A 25,932-nucleotide genomic window follows, 5' to 3' on the forward strand; every position below is an offset into this window, starting at 1 on the left:
TAAGAATCTTGTGATACATAAAGGCACCTGATGGAAATATCAGTTTATGTTTTTCACTTATGCTGCCACTTCAAGCAATCCCATTTATGTCACTTGTACTACGCTGCCTGGATGCCTTAAGGAATTCTCTTCCAGGAGCAAGTCTCTTTAAAATTCCAACTATTAAAACTGTAACAATAGGTCTGTTTACTTGATTGAAAAATGCAAAGGTGACATTTATTGAAATATCACATGAATTTTCTTTGCTCTTCCCAGAAAAAAAAAAATTAAAAAAAGTTCAGGTGAAAAACAAATACAATACAATTTGAATTACTTATCTGGCTTTAATTTTACAAAAAGTGTATCAGTGTGCATCTGGCATTACATTGGCATGTATTAAATTTTTTTTCTATCCAAAAGCTACTTTTTTTTGTTTATTTATATCTTATTTTCATGTCTGAGTAAAATTCAAACATTGCTATATAAAGCTGCTATTAATTAACAGTACTGAAAGACAAAGACTGTTTTCCTTTTTTAAAGTAATTTCTTTATTCAACAAATTAGAGCATACATTTGCTGGAGAGCAGTGTTTCCTTCTGCTAATTTTACATGATTAACTTCAAGTAATTTATTTGTTTTTCTGTAACTAACTCCATGAGCTCAGTGCCATGCAGCAGACATATTTATTGAGCCGTGCAAAGGTTGCAGCCAAAAGAGATTTGCTATGTGCAAAGTCCAGGTATCTGGCGTCTTAGCAATTAAAGGTAAGTGGTATTTCTTGCTGCTTCTTTATAATCTGAATGAGTTCAGGTAGAACAGCTTCTTTATAACTTCTCTGATAAGGACTGGGGTAAACAGGAGGTACAGGCAGTCACTGGTTTCAGGCTTGAGTTCGTTCACTCATGGACACCAGTTTTAACCTACATGCGCAATACTGATAAACGGCAGTAGAGTCAGCACTATTGATAAGGCTCGCACTCCCTGCACAAATATTTCACGGGCCTTGCAGCTGAGAAAAACCACAAAGCTATTTGTCAAAGTTATTTTCAGCTAAAAACCTACTATGCAGCACTTGCAGCATACCTGAGCCTACCCTGCCTGAGCACCTCCACATCCATATAAGAGAGAGGAAGTACCAGGAGATAGTCCTGGGAGTGTTTTCAATAAAATTGGATCTGAACCATTATATCCAGGACAGTTCCATTGTCTACTATGAAACAGACATCACAACTACTTATCTCACCTCATTCTCCACTGGATGATAAAACAAAGAAGGGGGTGGGTGGGGAAATCCCAGTGGGAATGATAAACTCTAGGCAGAAAAGTGAGATAAACAAGTGAGCAAGTACACAGTCATCAACAGGTATCAGGTATATGTCAGCTGTTTAAATGCACTCCTGACTAAGTACAGAAAAGAACTCATGTTCCACTCCCAGATAATGGTCTTAGTGTCACCAGGAAACAGTACAAATTTATTAAAATCTCATTATTATGGTGCCCATTTCTCAGTTGTCAGAGCTGCCACTGTGATGGCTGGTAATTAACTGCAAGACCACCATACTCTATACAAACTGGTGCTCAAGTCTTTCTACTTCCAAAGAACAGGTTCCCTTTAATTTCTTGTGACAGCTGGTGACACAGTGGTGGCTCTGCCCAGTCCTGTTTTATGGCTCAGATACATGCTGATGTGTAAGACCATGACAAGCCTAACTGCATTTCAGTCTTGTTTCTTTCCCAGTGACAATTTCTTAGCATTACACACAGGTAGGTTCAGTGCATGTTCATTCCTTTCATCTCAGGTGGGAAGGAAATAAAAAGAGAGTAACAACACCTTGGCTACACTCTTCCAAAAGGTCAGGCAACTGGAAAAGGCCAAAAGAAAATTATCTCCTCTTCCAGAATCCATTCCTATGGCAGTCAGTTACTTATCATGACTACATAGACCTGGCAGTTAAGAGCATTTAATCCCTGAAGGATTTAGGATTTTAGTAGATACACTATAAATAAGCTACACTGGATATTTTGGTTGAAAAGCACCAACATGAATGACAATGCTGTTAGCAATATTGGAGTTACTGCTATTTAAGGTTAGAAGGTATTTTCAAGTCTGAACTGTATCCCTGTGTTCTGGCAGGAAATGTTTTAAAAATGGTTTCAGAGTACAGAGATATTTCTGCAGCATTATAGGGATTTAAAAGCATCCAATTGACACAGCTGAAGAATTTTTTCAAAAGCTGCATCTTTTGAATCTGGACCACCCAAAATACATGTCTTTCTTATATTTGATATCAACTTAGATCAAACGTTATGTAAATTTGTGCCATTACCTTACATATCCTTTAAAATTTGAGGGATTCTGTGCTATTTATGCAGCTGAATCTTTAGTTTTCCTATTTTTTTACACAGAAAGTAAATTAGTTTAACAATTATGGCTATATTATGTATCTTTTGTCTTCATTTGTGGTAGTAACAATAATCCAAACTTTGTACAGGAAAGTTCATAAATTATGGGGGGTAAGCACTGAAAGGTTGATCCCCTTTACTAGTTTGATCATAGAACTGCACAGGAAATTAGGCTGGCAGAGAACTCAGGATGCCATCTGGTCTCAAAACACAGGTGAATTCAAAGTCAGATCAGGCTCCTTAGGGCCACATCCAGATGACTTTTGAATAATCTCTAAGGATGGAGATTTCACAATCTCTGGGAAACCTGGGCTTCCATATGATCACGCTCCCAATGAACTTTCTTTTCTGCATGCAAGTGGAATTTCCCTTGCTGCACTTTATCTCTCTCGGTCTTCCACTGTTCACCCCTTGGGAATGTGCAGCTCCACTTTCTCAAAGATGGATCCAAGGTAGTTGGAGGCAGCAACAAGACCACTCTAGAGTTTTCTTTTTCTAAGGCTGGACAAATGCAGCTGTCCCACGTCACATGTCACATACTCCACAGTCCCAACCCCGTTTCCAGACTCTCTTCAGTTTGTCAGTTCCTCTCTTCTCCTTCAGAGCCTCAGGACTGGACAGCGTATCTCAGATTTAGTTTGAAGAATGCTCCATAAAAAGGAATAATAACTTCCCTAGATCTGATGTTGTGATTAAATTCAGTTATTTTCATTAGTCTGACTCCTGGAATTAATATAGACCAAGAAATCTAGTATTTGTAGAATAAATTGTGTGAACAAAGAGTGCCCACATATATAAGGTCAGGGTCATGATATCGATGTGTAAATTTTATAGGGTAACATATATGTTTTTAGCTCCATAATACCCAATTGTAACAGAAGAGAAATATTGTAATTAATTGAAATTCTTTAGCAGACATGGACCAGCACTCTGTGTAAGCAAAGCAAAAAACTATCATCAAATTAAAGTAATGATAAAAGACAGTGTCTATATGCCTGGACCAGAAAAGAAAAAGTTAAGTCAGTGGTTAAAAAGGCCCAGAAGGTAATGAATGCAATTAACAGCATTGAGTGGTAATAATGTACAATCATTAGCAGCACAGCAATCTTCAAGACAAATCCAGGATTTTAAATTTCTAGATATGCACAATTTCTAGTATGACTTAGCAAATGGTTACAGCGTGTTTACCACATTCAAGGGACAATCTCTCAAGTTTTAAGGTGCTGTTTTGCAGATTGAGCTATCTTCATTTGTTCTGCTTTACCATTGGATCAGTTATACTGCTTATCTTCAGTGATTTACTTCCTGCAGTTACCATGACTGTGACTTATTTCATTGACTCCAAGGAAAGCTTGATGTCAGAAGTCACATGGATTAGCACCATTACTCTTTAGTCTATTTTGTGTAGTCCTGCTGGTGAAGATTGCCTGCAAAAGTTTGTGGTTTTTTCCCTTGAAAATTACCAATACATCTTTACCATTCATTTGTTTGCAAGGACCCTTTTCTCAAGCCACTGTTTTACTGGTTTTTAGAACACTCTTGAAATGTGGCCTCAGTCCATCTGGGCAAACACACTTAAGTGGCATACATCAGCACCATCTCCTATGAGGGAAGAATAAAATGATCAAATAAATTTGTACTTCACAAGCAGCTATGAATTTCTTATACAGTAAGACTTTCCTAGAGCAGGCATACTTAAGAGATGCCCATTATCAAGTCTTCCTCAATTCTGAAGTATCTGGAAACAAAGACATAGAAATTGGATCTGCTCATCCCAAAATTATTTTAGTTTGATAGAAAATGACAGGCACTGCTTTACATGGTGCTAAGTATCACTTGCTTTTAGTGCTATAGGATTTTTTTTCTATTTAGGGGGAAATAAAGGTTTCGAGACACAATTTCAAGTCAGTTCATGAAGGTGGAAGCCTTGTGAGATGAACTTAGAGAACCATTGGTATCACAGTGCTGACCTACTCCTTATTGAGCAATTAAGTGAGATTGAAAACAAATTTATCAGATCTAGGCTGTCTCCAGCTCTGTGATTTCAATGACATCTATGTGAATGTTCTTATTTTAAGGCAAATAATTTGATAAATAAATGTTGAGTTTGATGCGGCACCGGTAAAGAGACCAAACATTAGTCTGCTTAACAAGAACTGAAAAAAGATATCATAAAGACAGGTGGGCATGTAAAGTGCAAAACAGGCAGGATTTATTTGCTTAAGGGCGAAATCTGGAAAGTCTGTGCAACCTCAAAACCCATTAAGATGTGAAGTTTTATGCGGCTTCAAAACCCATATGAGTGTATTACCTACATTATGGTTATTTCGGCCCAAAAATTTCTGTGTCTCACTTTAAGCATCAAAGCCAAGGACAAAGCCAGATCAGGACAGAGTTCTGAAAGAGTCTCAGAAGTTCATAGCTATTAATTACTATTCATTGAAAATTAAAGCTGGAACAAAAATCCTATTACAGATATTTTTTTTAGCACAAAATATCTCCAGTCTTTTGAAGTTCCTGGAAAGTTTCTAGATTTTAAAGAAAAATTATTTTTATACTTGTGTTTGATTCTCAGATTTAATACATTAATTAATTTAATATATTACTTGCTCCCAAATTGCTCCAATTTATGTTTTGTTTTGTTTCTTTTTCTGGGGGGTGGGGAAGTCCCCAAAGTGCCAAGACTGTTGAGAAAAACATACATCTTCAGAAGAATATTTCTCACTGAAACAACCTGGTTCCAATTTTTTTTTTCTTTTCTCACATTTTTTTTGAATACTGAAAGGAACTGGTACATAGCTTGACTTTCAGCTTAGCTATTTTTTGAGAATTCATAGCAGCTTTTCTCTGTGTCTGTTGACACTGCAACTGAAGGTGTGACTGTGGGGGAGAATGGTCTAAGGAAGCACAAAATACATTACTAGAAGATGATGTCAGAGTAGAGGAGGAACTGAAGCATGTGTGTAAGGTGTCCCATGCAGCAGCACAATCCATAGTGAAGACTGTGCAATCACGTCTTTCCTGTTTACCCATGGCAGCCAGCTCAAAGCTACTGTGCTTATAAACTTTCTTATATTCAATATATATTTATATTCTGATTTTTATTTTGCTGGATATGTGCTCCTAGCAGCATATAGTTATTCGATAATGCTGTATTTTGTCAATTACTTATTTTTCTGCCTTACTTAACTATTTTTTTATGGAAGATTCCTCCTGATAACACCTTTGGGGGTTTTGCACATTGTGCAGTTCTTTCAGCGGAGGAGGGCGGAGATGGACACACATGGAGAATGATAAGAATTAGGTAAAGCAAACACTGCAGGGCTCAGATCAACAGATAATGCTCAATTTCAGACCACACTGACCTGTTCAGCTGAAAGATCACCCTGACACAGGCCACATGAAAGAAAACGATTCACTTCCATGAACTGCTATGACCATTTGAATGAATGCAACCCTCAAGCTCCTCCTACCTTTTCCAGTTCCATTATCCCATGGAACAAAGAAAATGGCAAGGAGAATGAGTAATTCCTACTTTCAATAATCCTCCTTTTACATTAGGGAAGTAACAATGTAGTCTGTCCGATGAAATATGTAGAAAAATCACTATGTACCATTTCCAGTGGAAGTGAAGGCAGGTTTTTAGAGTTTCACAATAGCATTATTTATAATTATCAGGATTATTGTACTGATTAAGATACACATATAAGATTCTCATTTAATATATTTGTAATCCGTGTTCTTAAAGTATGCATAAGAGCACTGCACTACTCTAGGCATTCGCAGGGACAGAAAATGACCCAGCAGGCGTCAACAATAATTTGAAGTAGCTAGACCTGAAAATCTCCACTTGTAATAAACACAGACCTGCTTTTCCTACACAGATTAAGTACTATTAATTTGTGTGGTAATTTACTAATACATTGATCAAGAGGACAATACAATGTAGTTTCTATTAACTGAAAGCTCTTAATAAAGCTGATGATATATTGCAATCAAACACAGGAGAGGACAACTTCCTTCTCACAAACCTCACCTAAAATCCAGACAGAAAAGGTATATGAAAATTTTCTCTCTGATGGAGGTAGGTTTTGTAATGGTGTAATGGTAGGTTTTGTAATATAAAGTGTGAATTCCCTTTAATTATTAAATAATTGAAATGATAAATTTAATTTGACTTTGTTTGCTGTGTTTTAAACAAAATAGAATTTAATTGTTCCATACATGCAACTATCAAGCAGAGTAAAGATATTTTATTTCAAACCAAAAAACCATTTGTATCTGAACATTTCAAGAAAAACAGCAGAAGGAAAAAAAAACCCATCAAACCAAACAAATTTCATATGAAGCCTGTCAAGTAAGAACTGAGTCATGTGTAAGACAGCTGGTGAAAGCAACAGACTGGATTTGATAGATCAGGAGGTTCCTTTCCATGCCATGCCTTTAATTTCAGAAGCATACATTACCAGTACTTTATTTTCTTCATAGAGGAAGAATGAAAAAGCTGTATAGAGTATAGATACAGTTTTTAGATGAGGTTTCTTTTACTGAGTTCATATTTACCTCCACATGCTATAGATACAGCAGTAGCAATCTTAGCAGATCATCGTTTACTACTCAAGACCATACTGGGTATATTAAATACTGGTCTCAGCACATGAAGTATTTCCAGCTGATAGATATGTTCAGCAGCATGTGGGAATTTTGTGCACACAGGGGTTGTACATGTGCATAACTTTACTTGGAACTGTACTCATTTTGAAGATGAGTGGCTGCCTCAGTACTTGGAATCTGTTCTTAACCTACAAGTGGAACACTTCATTAACAACACCCAGTAATTCCTTACGGCTTCTTAGTTTAGAACATTCCCTGTTACTGTATAAAGAAATATCTATATATATATCTATATATATATATAAGTATTTTGATAAGAATTTATATGGAAATCCATGGGGTAATATTTGGAACCATATTTGTTCAGCCTTTTTTAGGCAATCCTTGCAGCATATCTATGTAGAACATAAAGGGGCTTGGTTTTGCACTGAGGCAGTTGAGCTGGTAACAGAAACTTGCGTACAAGGTCTGAATGTGTTTTACAAGGCTTAGAATGCAAAGAAAAGTAAAGTATTTGAAGCAGAAATCTCCACCTGCCCAGAAGCACTACTTTACATGACGGGGAAGGGAAAACTTAAGAGTAGACTGAATGCCGGGAAAAGAGCTTAGCACAAAGCCTGGATCAGGAGGTGCAACTTACATAATCTTTTGGATGTGGCCAAGCCCTGGGTCAAGAGGGAGTGAGTTTCCAAAGAAAAATCATGCTACTGAATACATTCTATCTTTCAACTGTGGCACGAACTTCTTTGGAGTGTTGATCCTACAAACAAATTCACAGCTGAAAATTTCAATGAATTGCTGACAGGCACATGGATGCCCTTCTGTAAGTCTAACTGGGCAAGCAGATACCCAAAGTGAAAATTTTTTTGCTCTGGGGACTTGAGAATCAAAACCAATCTGCAGCACAAACAATGAAGAGCCAGATAGACACAGAAAATCTGTCTGCTTTTTACTATCCATGCAGTATTAGTAACACATGTAATACTTTTCTTGTTGTTTAAATATATGGAGTTAAATCCTTGCCCCAATGAATTCAGTGGGAGTTTTGCCATGGACTTCAATAAGGACAAAATTTTCTCCCAGGGCTGGTGTGATTTTCAGCCTGTCTTTTTCCCTTTAATACATGTGATGACAAAATCCTGTACTTCATTTCCAAGGATGGATCAGCACCCCACAGTAATTAAAATTTCTGTACTATATCATATTTATCCAGTATATTGTCTGAAAGACCATAGTGGAGAAACATTTTTTGCTTTATTCTGTATAAATAGCTAAAATTTACCAGAAAAAACAACCAACCAACCAACCAACCAGTTTTAAGGTATTTTAACTTAAAATCTACTTATAAACTAACCTCTAAATGGATGAAAATATGTATGCAGATATCTAAGTACACAGCACACTGCCTATCTGGAGGTAGGATTTGATTGTTCATTAAAAAGAGAACTAGTGCTAAAGTCCACACACACACATATGTGAACATCTCATGTGCTAATATAAAAGAGCAGGCTGTGCTGGAAGTATGAAAAGCAAGTGTATGTTGTCATGACCATTGATGAGATCTGCTGGGAAAAGGGAACCTCAATCCATTCCATTCCTATCAGTCAATGCCAGTGCCAACAAGAGATGCCAAGAGGCTGGAGAGGGATCACAGGTCAGCAGAAGAGCAGCTGAAGAGCAGCACAAAGGAATTCCTGCCACTCCAGCCAGTAAATCTGCTTCACCAGGGGCTCAGTTTAAAGGCTTCTATGAAAATGCACATAGGACTGGGAATAAACAGGAGGAGTTAGAGATATACACACAACTGCAGGCCTGTGATCTCGTCGGCATCATGGAGACATGGTGGGATGGCTCCTGAGACTGGAGCGCTGGAATGGAAGGATACAGGCTCTTTACGAAGGACAGGCAGGGGATGTGAGGAGGGACTCTCACCCCCTATGCCACCCCCTATGCCAGTGACCAGTTGGAGTGCACAGAGCTCAGTCAGGAGCCTCAGATGAGGAGCCAGCCAAGAACTCGGGGGTCAGGATTAAAGGGAAGGCAGGGACAGGTGACATTGTAGTGGGGGTCTGCTACAGGCCACCTGACCAGGAAGAGTGAGGGAATAAGGTACCCTACAGACAGAAGCAGCTTCACATTCACAAACCTTGGTCCTCATGGAGGACTTCAGGCACTGAAATATTTATTGCAAGGACAACCAGCAGGGCTTAAGCAATCCAGAAGGTTCCTGAAATTCATTGATAATAACTTTCTTCTCCATGTCACAGAGGAGCCAACAAGGAGAGGTGCTGTGCTAGACCTCACTCTCACCAACAAGGAGAGACTGGTGAGGAATGTGAAGCTCAAGGGCAGCAGAGCTGCAGTGACCAAGAAACGGTGGAATTCAAGCCTCTTAGAGCAGTGAAGAGAGTGCTCACCAAACTCAGTACCCTGGATTTTAGGAGAGCAGACTTTGGCCTCTTCAGGGATCTGATCCACTCTCATCAGACCCCACCTGGAGTCCTGCATTTAGTTCTGGTGCCTTCAACATAAGAAGAATGTGGAACTGTTGGAGTGAGACCAGATGAGGCCACAAAGATGATCACAGGGATGGAGAATCTCTGCTAAGGAGACAGGCTGGGAGAATTGAGGTTATTCACTTTGGAGAAGAGAAAGCACTGGGGAAACCTTATTGTAGCCTTCCAGTACTTGAACATGGCCTATGAGAATGAGGAGGACAAACTTTTCAGCAGGGCTTGTTGTGACAGAACAAGGGTTAACAGCTTTAAACTGAAAGACAGAAAGTTTAGATTAGATATAAAGAAGAAACTAATTACTATGAGGGTGGTGAGGCACTGGAACAGGTTGCCCAGATAAGTTGTGGATGCCCTACCCCTGTAAACAATCAAGGTCATAATGGACAGGCCTCTGAGCAACCTGATCTAGCTGAAGATGTCCCTATTCATTGCAAGGGGGTTGGACTAGTTGACCTCTAAAGGTCCCTTCCAACCCAAACTCTGCTATGATTCTGTGATATTTAAGGTCTCTTCTAACACAAACCATTCCATGATACTATTGTTTGCACTATGATTTCAGATTTCACACTAACGGCCAATGAAAAAATCAGAAAAGAGTTTTAGAGAACTCATTGTGTTTGTAAACAGAGACAAGATGTAAAATATTTAACAAGTTGGATATAATGATTAACATTGCAGTCTAACATTGTAAGGCTTTTGACAAAAAGCAAATACTGGACTAGCTTAAACCATGGACATCAGCTTATAAAAGATTCTGACCCCTGCTACAGTAGGAAATGGAGATGTTCAACACTCCTAAACAGAAAGGCCTTTAGACCTGCACTATGAGATGGAAAAACTTTAGATACCAGAACCTTTTTCTTTTTTGATGTATGTTTTTATGTTTAAATGAAAACTGCATAGAGATTCCAGGTAAGACTACATTCCTTACACACTATGTGTCCAGTGCAAAGATGCATAGACAGTGTCCTGGGCAAAAAAATATTCTTTTCTTGAGAGGGTGGGAAGTTTGATTTTTACTTGAATGTCTAAAATTCGCAAATGGATTTAATAAGATTTTAAGGGAGTATGAATTAAGACTCTCAAGTGCTGTCAGATCTGCATAATCAAAAATGTGTAGCTACACAGACACCCACAGTTCATTAAAGTCTGCAAGAGGCTGTGGCTTTTTCTTCATATATAGCTTGTAGGGTTGGGGCCAGAACTTATTTAACTGATATGAACCATAGAAAGGAATCATGTTAAAAACCAGTAAGATTGTTCAGTTTGTCTCTTCAGAGACAACTAGATGATTTAACAGGCTTTGTTTCCATCTCTCAGCTCCTACTAAACAACCAAACTTTTGGATCTATAGATATTCAGAAATATAGTATTTGCTATACAAAATGGAACCATATGGATTTAAAAGAAATTACTACAGTTCTACTCTGAAGATGGTAGTGCTTTTCCTGTATGGTCATTCTATTGCTCTATTAGCCCTACGCCTGCACTGCCAAGCTGAAGAAATGGGAATTTACCCATGGAGTGCCTAACTCTAAGCTTTCCTCTGAGGTGCTTTTATATTAGTTTTAGTTTAGAACAGGAAGTGAATCTCCTTACCATACCACCCCAAGACACCTGCTTTGGTCAGCACTGCTATTCTGCAGCACACCAATTCTTTGGAATGAAATGATCTCAAATGCTAGCAGACATCCAGGCCATGCGACTACACTAGAGCTAGTCTTAAATAATCCTCCCTCCCTTCAAACCTGTTGACTTCAATATTGGGTCACCAGCACCACTCATTTAACTTTGCAGATCTGCTCTGATTGTGCCACAGGAATTGTTGATGTAGAGGAGTCTCTCTTCCTGCACAGCAGGTACAGGTACCAGGGAAAACTGTAGTGGAGGGTTTTCTTAAGCACACCTCTGCACTGTGGGGCGAAATGATGCTTTAGGCTACAGAGTGATGTGAAATTACCCCACAGCCCCATCCATACAAATTGCACAGCAGAGAAACTCAATCTCATCACTAATATGGGTCTGTATCTCCACAGCTGTACTGGTGTGGTGTAATCTGTACGGCAAAACTCATCTATTTTGGGAGGCACCTACTAACAGAAATTCTACCTTTTGCTTTGTCCCACTATTTAACAACTCTCAGTTTGTTCTCTCATCTGTAAAATGGACAAATCTTCTGACACAAAGGGCAAACCTCTCCGCTCTGACACCTACTGTCACTGAAACATGCAATGTGTATTTTAAGAAGCAACAATAACTAGTGGAAGGTATCCCTGCCCATGACAGGATGGTGATGATTAAGTTCCCTTCCAACCCAAACCATTCTATGATTCAGTTATCTGCTACTGAAAGTATTTTGTAAAAGCTGTTTCTACCCTCTGATTTCTTATATGTAAGCTGCTGAATTACTGACCAATTCCATATAAGTGATGATATTAACATAGTTTAAAAGATGTGGAGGTGGTAAAATTGACCTGTGATTTAATAAACTATCTGAAATGAAATTTTGACTGTGTATTGAATAAACAGGTGCTGTAAATAGACTGAAAATATTTCAAGAGGTTACCTGGAAACACTGAAAGTAGCTTCAGACCGTGTGATAAATGTGATAACCTTTCTGGTGAAACTGTCCAGCACATGCACCCTCATACTTCATGGTGGAACACGCTGAATTGATCACTCCTGTGCTCCTTCCTTCTGTGGAACAAACACAAGTGTATTTCCAAGCATCCCGCTGAACTTGTGGCTGTTCCTGCCACCTCGTGGCAATCGCCCAGCTTAACAGAAACACAAACTAAGAACACATCAAGGATACACATTCAAACACAAAGTAGGGGTGATCTGGATAAAATGATTCACTTACTGTGAGATTTATCTTAGGCAGAGGTGCCTTCACTCTTCATTTTGAGAACCCCGAAATGTCCTGTATTTCCACTGTCACCACTCACTCAGCCCTCCATGTTACCTACATCTTCCCTTTCACAGCTATTTACTTAAAAGACAAACATAAATGCTATGACAAGGAATGCTGCAGTACCTTTTAGAAAAGCAAATAATGACATACCATAAAAAATGTTTCTGGTAATCAGAAATCACCGATGTATTTGTAGGTTTGCACAAGAATCAAGCTGAGAGGGATGGAACTAAGGCACGGAGTATTTCCTCTTGTCATACACTTCAGCACGTCATGAACTAACTCAATCCCACAGGAGACAGTTTCAAAGTACTTTGTTATGACAGACTGCCCTTCCTAAGAATGAAAAATAAGTTATCTATTTTAGAAACAGTTTTATGATATTAATATTCAGAAACAATCTTAGCAAAACTAAGGACAGATCCCAGAATAGCTGTTGGGCTTAAAAGCAGGATATGTGTTGTTTAATTCATCCTTCCCCATGTGGAATGAAAGCAGTTATGACCATTACATAATTCTTTGTGAAGGTCAGATGCTGCAAATGGGATTCATTCCAGTCAGCACAAAGAACCAGCTCCATGAATGTTCAGCTATTTAGTCACCCCAGAAGGAATCATTAAGGAGAAGACTAAGACTTAAACCCTTCTCTATTTCTACACTGGGGAGATACTCTCATCCTTTTGCAGTCTGTGCCTCTTGCCTTCTTATGAGATACATGGTTATCTGATTTTGGGTATTTCCCCCCCCACAAGGAATTCAATAAGACTCACTTTCGAAACAAAACTCAAACAGAAGAGAAGATGCTGATAATTCCTGTCCTTCTTTTATATGGCATCCTAGAGATTGCAACCTTTCCCTGTCATTTTTCTACTGCTCAAATCAAAGCAAATACATATTTACCACCTGCCAAGAACAACTTAAGAACTCTGCAGCACCACTCTACTTGTGTTTAGACTGGGTGATGAATTTCTATATTATCCAAAACCCACCCTTTGGGTACTATTTTTCAGTATGCTGCTCAGTTTTTACAATAAAGGATAACTTTGCCTTATGCTCCCCCCCCACCCCCCCCTCAAAACTGGTTTTTGTAGTTGTTCGAAGTTAGCTAGACCTGTGATTAGACATTATCTAAATTCATCAAGGTGCTCACTCACACAGCACCGTGTTCTACCTCCTGGCAGGCAGCTGGCAGCAGAGCTTCATTTATGATATTTTGAAGAAAACTTTTACTTTCTTTACAGTACACTTCATCCTCTCATAAGCACAGAGACTTTTTTAATTTTAGGTTTTCATTAAGTATTTTAAAGCATATAAAGAGTCACAGCAGAATTTTCCTGGTAAGACATTTCCGAGTGGACACAGACATATTCTGGAATAGGTCTTGTTCAGTAGTTTGATATAGACAAAGAACAACCTGAGGTTCACTTTGGGGTTTTGTATTAGTCAAGATTTGTTAAGAAAGTAAAGCCTCACATGATAAAATTATTTTTCAACTGTATTTTATTTTTGTCAATGAAATAGAAAAATGACTTACTAGAGTTTGTTAACCTTCCACACTGGATAAAAGAGAAAAAATATTTAATGAGTTCCTCACAATAGTGATGGAAGGAAACATTGGTAACAACAATACAAAATTTGTAAGGTTCAAGAAAGTGGAAAAGATGAAAACTCAGAGCTAGCTGTATTATTTTCATAGTACACAACACTGGGAAAACTGACACCAAGCAAAACTACAAAGATAAACTCGACGTTTTATCCAGAAACATGAAATTGAAGTTCTATCAGTGATAGACCTGTATAGCCTTTATTCTGAGAAGCTCTTACAAATACTTGACCCCGATAAATATGATGGTTTACCTGCAAAATCAAATTAAGAACTCCTGTAAATTTCAGGGCTAATCCAAGTAGCTACAATACCACTTTAAACATACATTATACAATATCATACAATAAATACAATACTTTAATATGATAGCCGCATTTGAAGATTACTACATCTCTAAGTATTGCAAACCCAGCTTTTCTCTCTCTTAACTTTGCAAAGTGTAACTATGGTGCAGCAATCCTGACATTTTGGGGAAAACAAAGGGCAAAAATTGAAGATAAACCCTTAGAAATTATTATACACAGCTCAACATCTAGAGTGCAATCAGTTACAGACATACCATGTTACATGAGTATACTTCATATGTAGTTTTCTTGATACTTCAGCTTATACTCTGTAAAAAAACCCCTAACAAAATAGAAAAGCAACACCGCCTTCAACCCCCTAGGAAAAAAAAAAACCAAACCAAAACCTGACGTACATACAAAAACAAGTGGGGCAGCACTTAGAACCCTGTTAGGATGAGGATGTTCTAGGCTTTTCTCAGCCTAGAGAATTTCTTTGTGCTAACGGGAAAGAATAAGAGCTCTCGAGCCGTCTTTAGGCAGCTCCAGGAACTTCCGCGACCCACGGGCCCTTTTTTCCAAAGCTCACGTGACATCTTAAACATACGACACCTGCAACATGCAAACGCGAAGGGGGGGGGGGGGGAACAAACAAGCAAGCACGCGAACAAACAAATAAATTACAACCTAGAAAGAAAGCGAACCAGACCGCAGTGCCCCGCGGGAAGGCGGGACCGGGACTCGAACCAGCGCTCCCACAGCTTCAGCCCGGACCCTCCTAAGCCCCACACAAGGGGCGCGAGTCTCGGCCGGTGCCGCTGCGCACGCGCGTTCCCGGGCAGCACGTTCCGGCCGCGCTTCGCGCCGCCATTTTGGGGGTGCGGCGCGGTCGGTGCCGCTCGGTGGTGCCGCTCGGTGGTGCCGCCCGCGGCGCTGAGGCTGCTGCGGCAGCTGCTGGAGGGCGCTGGGCTCTGCTCGTGGATCCCCCTTGGCGGCCACAGCCTCTGCCGGGCTGCCCGTGGCCGGCTCATCTCAGGTGGGTGCGCCGTCAGACTGCTCCGGTCAGAGCGGCTGCTTTGGAGCACAGGCAGCTCAACCTGTGTCTTGTGTCTTGCATTTGGTTGCATTTAAAAGTCCTTTTGTTATGTCATGAGTTGTCTGTAAGTTAGTGGTGTATGATAGAAGTATGCATTTTGATGGCTGAAGAGTTGCAAGCAAATACAAGTGTGTGAGCACTCCTGTTTAGAAGGTAGGTGGTAGGTGCCTGTGTGATGTTCCTCTGACCGGTGTGTTTTTTTGAGCTTCAGTGAAGAAAGAATAGCCAGACCATGCTTTTAGGGAGGTGGATTTAGTTTTGTAATTTGTTTTTCGTAATCTTAAGAGTGTAGTTCAGCAGGAGGAGGATTTAGAGAATCACAGAATGGTTTATGTCAGAAGGGACCTTAAAGTTCATCCAGTTCCAACCCCCCTGCCACAGGCAGGGACACCTTCCCCTGGACCCGGTTGCTCAGAGCCCCATCCAGCCTGGCCTTGAACACTTCCAGAGATAGGGCACCCAGAGCTTCCCTGCGCAACCTATTCCAGTGCTTCACCACCCTTACAGTACAATATTTCTTTGTAATGTCTAATCCAAACCTACTCCCTTTCAGTTTAAAGACATTCCTCCATTTACTGTCGCTCTGTACCGTTGTAAAAGGTCCCTTTCCAGCCCCTTTAGATATTGGAAGGTGCTGTAAGATCTCTATGGAACCATCCCTTTTTCAGGCTGAAGAACCCAGATCCTGTAGCCTGTCTCCATAGGAGAGGTTCTCCAGCCCTCTTGTCATTTTTGTGGCCTCTTCTGGATGGACTCCAGCAGGTCCATGTCCTTCCTGTACTGGGACCCCAGAGCTGGATGCAGCACTGCAGGTGGGGTCTCAGTAGGGCAGGGCAGAAGGGCAGAATCCCCTCCGTGGACCTGCTGCCCACACTGCTTTTGATGCAGCCCAGGTTGTGTTTGGCTTCCTGGGCTGCAGGCACACGGTGCTGGCTCACGTTGAGCTTCTTGTCAACAAACACCCCAAGGACATACCAGCACGGCTGCTCTTGGTAAGAGAAGTAGTACAAGAATTTAGTTTATGTCTATTTTTCTAATGATTTTTCTATTCTCTTTCCTTGTAGAGAGATACAGAGTTGTTAATTACCAGGCTGTGTTTCCTTTAGAAGGTGTGTTACGAATGAATAAGCTGTATGAGGTGGAAAGGTGAGTAAACAGCAAAAGGCCATTCTGTAAACTGTAGAAATGTGGCTGTATCAGTGTGATGCTGTTACTGAGGCTGTGATAACAGGCAAGCAAATGTTAATGCACAAATTGTTTTAATATGTTATGTGTTAGTGCAAATAGGGCATAGTGAAGGGGGGGAAAAAAAGGGAGCAGAACTTCAGTCAGGCCCCTTCAAAAGTTTAAGTCTCTGTAGTGATGAAATGTTTCTTCCAGGCAGACAGAACCAATTCCTTAAGGCTGTTTTCTTTCATTAAAAGTACCCAGATTTTCACTTTCTCTTACAGGGGAAAATGGAAAAAAGGGGCCTTGCTGAAGCAGGAATTTGTTAGTTCTGGGTTTGGTACTGCTTTTACTGGGAGGGTTTTTTTTTTGGTGGCTGGTGGTTTTGGTGGTTTTTTGTTTGTTTGTTTTGTTTTGGTTTTGTTTTGTTATTGGGGTTTTTTTTGGTTGGTTTTAGGAGATATGCGTCCTTCATCCTTCTGCCCTACTGCTTTACAGTAGGGGTGCTCATTTATGTATTTGAGTTGTTTGGGTTTTTTTATTTTTCTATTTTTTTTGTGATCTAGAATGATATTTTTTCTGAAGACAGGTTGTGTGTTCACTAGCTACTTCACATATGCTTGTGATGAAAACTATCATGACAGTTTCACTGAAGATTTTTTGCAGGCTAAGGAGGATCTTGCCCTGATAACTTGTAGTTGAAACTGAAAGTTTAAGTTCCAGCTTCACAAAAAAATGAATAAATCAAGGTTATCTTTGTCCAGACTATCCTTGAGTGTTTATCCACTGTCTTTGCATTTGATGTTGTCTTCCTCAAATTACGTTGTTAGAACAGCAGTTTATTTAGTGGAATTGCTTGATTAAATTATGGTCATGCACATCCTTTTTAAACAACGTGAAGTCACAGATTCACTGAATCACTGACATATGAATTGAACTGGACGCTAAGCTTGAAGACTGGATTATAGATCAGAAAAGTACCTGAATGTTTTGAAGATACTTAAACTGTAGAATTGGAGCGTTGAGACAGTACAAAACACAGCTGGCACAGTTGCTGTTTGATGAGCAGTGCAGAAATGTTGCACATATATGATAGGTTCAGTATGTCCTTGCAATTTTGAGAACCTTAAATATGCTATTGGTACAACTGGTAGTGTACAGACGGCCAGAGTAAACAGTAAAGCACGGAGCTATAAATTGTCAGTGATTTGAAGAAGTGATTTTAGACAGAAAAAGCAGGGTGAGTAGGGGATGAGTCCTTGGTCTTTTACATATTAAAAGGAAAAAGAAACAGACTGGAATAGCTCGGTGTTACTGTGGGAGCAACATTTTGGTTAAATATTAATCTCAAATGATAAAACTAGTCTGTAGCCATGTGAGTGAATCCAGAGGTACTTTTTTTCATGTTATCTGAGCATGTCTTTACTAAGAGAAATGTGTGGAGTGTATCCTAGTTGCCTAAAACATGACATTCTTAGATGTTTAGTATACATTTATACCAGAATTTTAATAATGTGCTGTTAAACCATTTTGAAAACAAATGTCATGTAATGAATTAATTGCAAAAAAAATAATACAGAAAATTATCAAGATGATCATACTCCTTTTCTTTGCAGACAGGATGGAATCTCTGACTCCTCCACCAGACTCAATAGATAAGAAATTGAAGATAACTCATGTAGAATGCCATCCTGAGTCCTTGGTTATAGTGTTCCAGGCTCAATACAATACAGGATGTGAGCTTGATTATTACATACTACAAAATGAAATACAGCGTGTGTTCAAAGTAAAAGATGATGTCTGTGTTGGTGGATCTTGCTTGGTGGAAGACACAGATGGAGAATGGCATAGAGGAAGAGTTCTGAGAAAGAAAGGGAATATCTGTGAGGCTTTTCTTATAGACACTGGACATGTGTTGGCTGTTGAGGAAACACATCTTGCTGCTGCTTGTGATGAATTGTTTCAGCTGCCTCCGAAGGTGGTTTTGGGTGTTTTTGCAAGCATACTTCCTCTTGGAGAAAGATGGGGTCCAAAAGCCATTAACTATTTTTCATCTCTGGTGGGATTACAGATCACAGGTCATGTGAAGGCTGTTACACCATATCAGCTGTTTATTCTAGAAGTGCCTAAGATTATTACTGATGTTCTTGAACTGCAGCTAGGTAAATTTATTGATGGAGATTCATTTTGTCTTGTTGTAGAAACTTTAGGAGCATTGCCACAAGGAATGCTTGGTAAGGAAATGCCGCAACTGTTGAAGCAGAAGTATCCATTCAGGGAGTTGCTTACCTTAAATAATTCTGAGAAACCAGCAGATTTTTGGCATGGTCCAGATCATCTCTTCCCATGTCTACCTGTTGGCAGTGAGGAAGATGTAAAAATAACTGGTGCAGTAAGCCCAAATAAATTTTATTGTCAGATACAGAAATGGCAGAAAGAGTTGGAAAATTTGACAGGAGCTATGCATTTGTACTATGAAGCTCTCGTTGGAGAAAATACTACATCTTGTGATAGTTTAGGGCTACTCTGTGCTGCCAAGAGGCGAAATGGACAGTGGCATAGAGGAGTGATAAAACAACTTCTCTCTGACCATATGGAGGTCTGGTTTATGGATTTTGGCATTATTGAAGCTGTGCCACCTAGTTGTATTCGGAAACTTAAAGCTGAGTTTTTGACATTACCAATGATTTCATTTCTGTGTACACTGTCTTGTTTTGGTAGTCAGGATGAAACAGTAATACAATTTCAGCTCAAGGAACTTACACAAGCTTTAATGGGACAAACTTCTGTGTGTGTCCATGTTGATTTATACAATAACACTGAACACTTGTATTACATAACTCTGCAAAAACAAAATCTTGGAATTAATGCTGAGTGTCCAGAAAACCGGAATGAGAAAGCTGCACTGTGTGTCTCGCTTTTAGAAACAAAAACCAGAAGTATTGCACCAAACGACAAACTAAGTCCTGAGAGAAACAATTCACCTAAGAATTACCCTGGAAACAAAGATACAAAAACCTGCTTACCTGAATGGGATGTTTCTTTCTTCAGCCACTGCAAGAGTGACGAGATGCAAATGAACTCTTTTTATGGAGCTTTTGTAGTATATGTCATAAGTCCATCTGACTTTTGGATTCAAACATGTAGATACCATAATGAGTTTCAGGCTTTGATGAAAAACATTGCTTGCACATACAGTCAATGTAGAGATGATGAGATGGTCCTTAAAAAGCCAGAACCTGGGTTGCTGTGCTGTGCCCGGTATAGCAGGGATGGGTGTTATTACCGGGCTGTTGTCACGAAAGTGTTTCGTGTTAGCATTGTGGTTTATTTTTTGGATTTTGGAAATACAGATACAATACCTTGTCGCAATGTGAAAACACTGCTTCCTGAGTTTTCTGATTTACCAGCTTTGGCTATGTGTTGTTCCCTTGCTCACACATTTCCTGTTGATGGTGTGTGGGTTAGAAAAGAAACTGATTTCTTCAAAAATGTGGTGTTGAACAAACCACTGCTGCTTCATGTCATTGGAAAGCAAAACAACAAGTACATTGTTAATGTGCAGTGTCATACTGATTTCCTGCAAGGAAATGTTGCCGCATGTATGGTTCAAGCTGGTTATGCTGAGTATCAGCTAAAGCCCCCAGATTCTGTTCTGAGGGCAGCAAAAAAGCGGCACAACAGGAATCACCTCAAATGTAAAAAAGAAAAAATCAATGCAGAGAACACCAGTAATATTTGCAAAAATAAGGTAACTGGAAATGGAGACATACTTCAGAAGGAAAAATCATTAAGTGTGCTGCCAGTGCCTAGAGAATCTGTTGTGCCATCTTGTTTTGGAGAAGGTGCTGTCTCTAAAATGCATAAATCAGTATGTGAGGAAAAATTAGTTTATAAAGAGCTTGTGTTTAAACCAGGAGCTGTATATGAAGTGGTATGTTCTTGCATTTTTTCCCCATCAGATTTTTCATGTCAGCTGCAAAGCAACCTGCCAGAGCTAGATAACTTAATGGGACAAATTCAGACTTACTATAAAGATCATACCAGTCCCTACAAAACTGGACAGGTTGCCTGTGTTGTTAAGTGTCCCAAGGATGGGAAGTGGTACAGAGCAGCTGTTGTGCAGCAGGTATCCACAAATGAAGTTGATGTGGTTTTTGTAGACTATGGTTATCGGGAAAGAGTTTCACTTAAAGATCTTCAGGGTGTTCTTCCAGATTTCCTAACTCTAGAAAGTCAAGCATTTCGATGTGGACTTAAAAATGTAGTCTTACGGACTAACTCAATTAACTGGTCTGAAGAAGTGCATAGACAATTTGAAGACTTCATTTCTTCTTGTAGAGGACCACTGACTTGCACCATTTATGCTCTTGTTCTTGTGAGCCCCAACTGTTTATGCAATGTAGTTGACTTACAGACTCCACTTACTAGTGTAGAGGAATTCCTCAGAGAACGTGGTCTCACCCAATCTGATTATGTTGGACTGAGAAACCTTTCATCATTGGGTTCTCTGTACAGTTTTTGCTATTCATCTTTTAATATAAAAATTGGAAGCGAGGAGGAGGTTTATATAACTCACATAAATAGTCCTTCAAAATTCTATTGTCATCTTAATCGAAACACTGAAACTCTTGGGGCATTGATGAAGAAGGTTAGTGACCTTAGTAAAATGTCAAATAATGCAAATTATCATACTGGCAATACACGACTGTGTATAGCCAGATATGTGGAAGATGGTCTCTTTTACAGAGCTTTGGCTTTTCCTGTGGAATCGACATCCTTTCTCTGGGTTGACTATGTGGATTTTGGAAATAAGAGTATGGTGGAGAGAGACCACTTGATGCCTATTCCAGATTCTGCCACTGACCTACTATTCACACCCATGCAAGCTATTCAATTCTGTCTATCAGATCTTAGGGGGACAGAATTTCCAGCAAGAATTACTACATGGTTTGTGAAAACATTCCGTGGTAAACTGCTGAAGGCTGTAATCTTATCCAGAGAATCAGATGGAAAGATTGTTGTGGAGTTGTATGATGGACAGCTCAAAGTAAGTCAGAAAATTAAAGAAAAGGTATTGGAAGAGTTGGCACAGGAAAGCCGTATGGAACAATTTAGAAGTAATGAAGGAGAGATACATCACATGAAAGATGACAAAGAAATTAATAAAGTAAGTGTTAAAGATCCTGAAATACTTAAATTGAAAACTGAAGTGAAATGCCAAGTCTATGATGAATATTACCGGGCAGATACTGGTGAGAATTTTGGAGATGAAGAGCAAACTGCTTGTAGCTCACCAAAGTTGTGTAGTGGATTCTCAAAACAGCAAACTTTACAGGACAGCAAAGAGCAAGGTTTTAGAAATACTTTCAGTGCTGTTCTGGAGAACGGAGAGGAACCTTGGAGTGAACAACCTGCTTCTCACTCACTCTCTTACTCTGCTTTAAATTCAAAGGAAATAACTGTAAATGCTCTCTCTGAATCTCATAATGAAAGACTAAATTGTACAGGTCAGCAGAAAAGGAGTAATAAAAATATACCTACATTAATCAGTCTTCCTCAACGTGATATCCAGGTGAATACCGAAGTAACAGGTTATATTTCTCATATGAATAGTCCATCAAGTTTCTATGTTCACTTTGCAGAGGATGAAAACTTAATAATGAAACTAGCAGATGATTTAAACGAAAGCTTGGAGAATAGAGGTCGTGAAAACTGCTTAGATGAGCTCATGGTAGGGGATCTCATTGTAGCAGAGCACGATGCTGATTGTTTTTACTATAGAGCAGTTATTAAAACTCTGAAACCAGGAAACTCCTATGAGGTAGAATTTATTGACTATGGTAATGCTGCAGTTGTAAGTTCATCAAAAATCTGCAGGATTCCAGAAAAGTTCTTAACTCTGCCAAGGTTTAGTGTTCACTGTTTCCTTAGCAGTGTAAAAAGTGTTCCTGGTGAAGGCTGGACTAAGGAAAGTGCTGCTTATTTTGCAAGAACAGTAAGCGACAAGCCAGTAGCTTGCAAGTTCTTACAGCAACATGGAGAAAAATGGGAAATAGATGTAATTTGTGATGGAGAGTCTTTGTCTAACAGCCTTTTGCAGGAAATAGACAGCACAAGGTGGAAAAGCAGATCGGTATTTGCTTTGGAAAATAAATCTAAACAAAATGGTAGTCCTCAAGAGTCTAAGAATAGTTTAGGTGGTCAAAATAAAACTAAGGCTACTAGGATGAAAAATATTTCTGTAAAATCCTTAAGTCTCCTTCATCGAGTTTTAAATTCTGGACAAGTAGAAGCAGCAGAAGTGGTTAATATTTTGAAGAGTGGAGAATTTTATGTGCAGTTACTTAAAAATGTGCAAATACTACATGAGTTAAATGTAATGCTTGACAAAGAAGCACAAAGAAGTGGTTTACTTAAAGTGGATGACATTGAACAAGGACTGGAATGCATTACACAATCTGAAAGGAACTTAAAGTGGTATCGATCAAAAGTGATAAAGAAGTTTGTCAGGGAAAAGTTAATGCTAGTTTTTTTCATGGATTATGGCACATATGAGATGGTGTCCTTAAATAATGCAAAGATGCTCAGTGATGAGATTAAAAGTATTCCTAAACAAGCTGTTTTTTGTAGGTGGATTTGTTTTAAAAACCTGAAGAAAATTCACTTAGGCCGCGTAGCAAGTGCACTCCTGGATTGTGAAATAAGGATCTTGTTTTTGAGATACTTGAAATCCTTTGATGTCTGGGAGGTAAATATTTTAATAGGAGAAGTTACACTTCAGGAGTATTTGAACCAACTATTAAGTCGTTGTTGGACAATTGTTGGACCAGAAAAATGTGGTAATACACACTGTAAGGAGTTTGATACATCATTCAAGATAAATTCAGTCATGTGGATGCTGCTGCGTAGTGGCAGAACATATCCTGGGTGTGCAGCTGCAGTTACTGATCCTTCAAACTTCAGCGTCCAGTTTGAAGTCTTCTTTGATTGCATGCGAAACTTGTCATCGCTGCTCTCTGACCTTCCTGACAACTTGCCAGCTCTGTCAGAAGAACATGTGACGCCTGGTGCTAGCTGCTTGATTGAGTTTGGGCAGGAAGCACAGTGGTACAGGGCAGAAATTAGTGAAGTAACAAGTCAGTCTGTTGCTCTTACATTTATTGATTATGGCTTTCTGAGAAGCATCCCTTACTCTGATATCCATAAACTTAAAGTTGTTCCAGAAAGTCTGTTATACTTGCCACGCTTGGCACACTCTTGCTCTTTGCATGATACAGTTCCTGGCAAGGGGGAACACTGGAGTGAGGAAGCTATACTTCTGTTTCAGAAGCTTCTTCATAAACCGGGTCTCATATTTCATTTTATCCACTATAGCTCTGAAATGAAGTTAGAGGTGGATATTCTGTGTGAGGATAGCAATCTGTCTGATGCCTTAATTGCTGCAGGCCATGCAGTCTGCTCTCACAGTAGGTGCTGTCCCATTCCGGTTGACAGACTCTAATCAGAAAAAAGAATTGCAAGTGAAGTGGCCAGATTCTAGTTACTATGCTTTTGTTTGTGAACCAGAACATAATTATGATGAAAATTCTGATTTTGCTGACAGAAGTCAGGCAAAAAAGAGAAACAAAAAAGCCATTTGAAGCACACTATTAGCTATAAAAAAGTTTCAAAGAGGAAAGTCTGGTAAAGTGGCTGCTGGAATATCATTAACAAAGGATCTGAGTTTACACAACACTAAAAGAAAAGAAAACCTACAAAAGATGGACAATACTGTGAAGATGTTGGGATTTTTTTAAGCATTATGATGACAAGAAAAGTAAAAGTTATCATAATACAGAGTAAAACTGCTACTGCTACTCTTGTCATAATACAGAGTAAATCTGCTACTGGCTGAGACTTGTGATTTAGATGTTCTACAGTCTGGAAAGACAGTGTGTGAAGTTACTGTCAAAAGAATTAGTTGAATAATCAGTAGGCTGCAGTTAGAAAAGCACTACTTCAAATCAAAATGAACCAAACAACCTTTTTGTTGGAATGCTTTCAAAGTTTATATATATATATATAAAACTTCTTGTGCAGTAACATCTGGATTACAGTGTTGATGTATCCATGTTTTGGATGTTCAGAAAACAAAGATGCCAGCCATATTCTTTTCTTTGTTTCTGATTCCAGAGTTTCCATGGGAGAACAGTTTTTCTTGTTAGGAGAATGTTTACTACTATTAAGCCAAAAATCTGGATCCCCATTTATGAGAGAGACGTGCATTAAGTTGTTTTCAATTAGCTGTTGATGTACAGATGCCGTTGTCCCTTCTGAAGTTCTCTTGGTATCTCAGTTGCTTCATTTTGGGGTTTTTCACTCTGCCAGGTGTGTGTGGTCCACTGATCTCTCTCCTGCATCTTCCTCCCCATCTATCAGAATGAAGAGAGGGAGTTATCTCCAGGTGTTCTGTGAATATACTGTCAAGTCAAAATATTGTGTCTTAAAGGGAAACATACAGAACCTTTTCTTTATTTCTCCTTTGTGGGAGGAGGAGATTTCAGAATTGAGAAGTGATGGTAATACTGTGTATCTTAGAAGGGTGGTTTTTTTCAGTATCTAGTCTGAAATGGTATGAATTCGTCAGCTGTTCTTCTGATTTACTAGTTTATTTATTTTATTTTTTCCCCTCACCTCCTTCCTGAGTTGTTTGGACAAAGATAAAGTATGAAGAGTCCTGAAGTGTGAGGGGTTTTCTTTGTATATTCTGTGATTGTTTGAATTTCTGAGAAAATGAATACAACACTAATGATAGACAGCAAACCTAATGCATCTGTAGAAGAAAAGAAGACCCAAAAACACACATCCCTTCCCCTTCCCCCCCCCCCCCCCCCCCAAATATATTTAATTCATATGAAAAAACCTGAAAGCTTTATCTGGAAAACAGATTTTTAAATTTTTTTTCAGTAAGAGAGACATGTCTGAGAAAGTCAAATAAATAAGGGGTGAGACAATGCCAGCTGATCTTTACAAGACTCACTCTGCTGGTGAATTGTTCTTGAAGCTTATAATATTTTCAGTCTACAAGTGAAAAATGCCCATTACTAACAAATCAGAAAATGTGTAAGATAGAATTTCTCAAATAAATACTATTTAAAATATCAGTAGTGTTATGTTAATATATTGATTAAAAAAAGGGGGCTCGTAGCCATTTGTGATTAATTATTTTCTTTATATTGCACTGTTTCTTTATATTTCAAAATGTCATGTTTTTCCTGCTTAAAATTGTAAGCTTACCTGGCACATTCTTTGTCAATAATTAGACATACTGCTGGCTGTTGGTATAAAACACAAAGGTTGTATTGTGCAAC

General features: G+C 39.0%; 1 protein-coding gene and 1 long non-coding RNA gene across 2 annotated transcripts; one reads left to right on the forward strand and one right to left on the reverse strand.

The window, feature by feature from the left end:
- Window positions 1-323: 323 nt before the first annotated feature.
- On the reverse strand, window positions 324-15,085 carry LOC120411755. The gene is made up of 4 exons (XR_005604268.1): window positions 15,004-15,085; window positions 12,577-12,762; window positions 12,079-12,209; window positions 324-3,984 (listed from the first exon to the last, which is right to left on the reverse strand). It is a non-coding gene; the product is annotated as an uncharacterized LOC120411755 (long non-coding RNA).
- A 115-nt stretch (window positions 15,086-15,200) lies between these two features.
- On the forward strand, window positions 15,201-25,459 carry TDRD15 (tudor domain containing 15). The gene is made up of 3 exons (XM_039569724.1): window positions 15,201-15,352; window positions 16,477-16,558; window positions 18,196-25,459. The coding sequence occupies exons 2-3, from the start codon at window positions 16,546-16,548 to the stop codon at window positions 24,081-24,083; spliced, it is 5,901 nt and encodes a 1,966-aa protein (XP_039425658.1). The 5' UTR covers window positions 15,201-15,352; window positions 16,477-16,545; the 3' UTR covers window positions 24,084-25,459.
- Window positions 25,460-25,932: the final 473 nt, after the last annotated feature.

The sequence above is a fragment of the Corvus cornix genome, chromosome 3 (genome assembly GCF_000738735.6).
Source record: "Corvus cornix cornix isolate S_Up_H32 chromosome 3, ASM73873v5, whole genome shotgun sequence".
In the NCBI taxonomy this organism is placed as follows: Eukaryota; Metazoa; Chordata; class Aves; order Passeriformes; family Corvidae; genus Corvus; species Corvus cornix.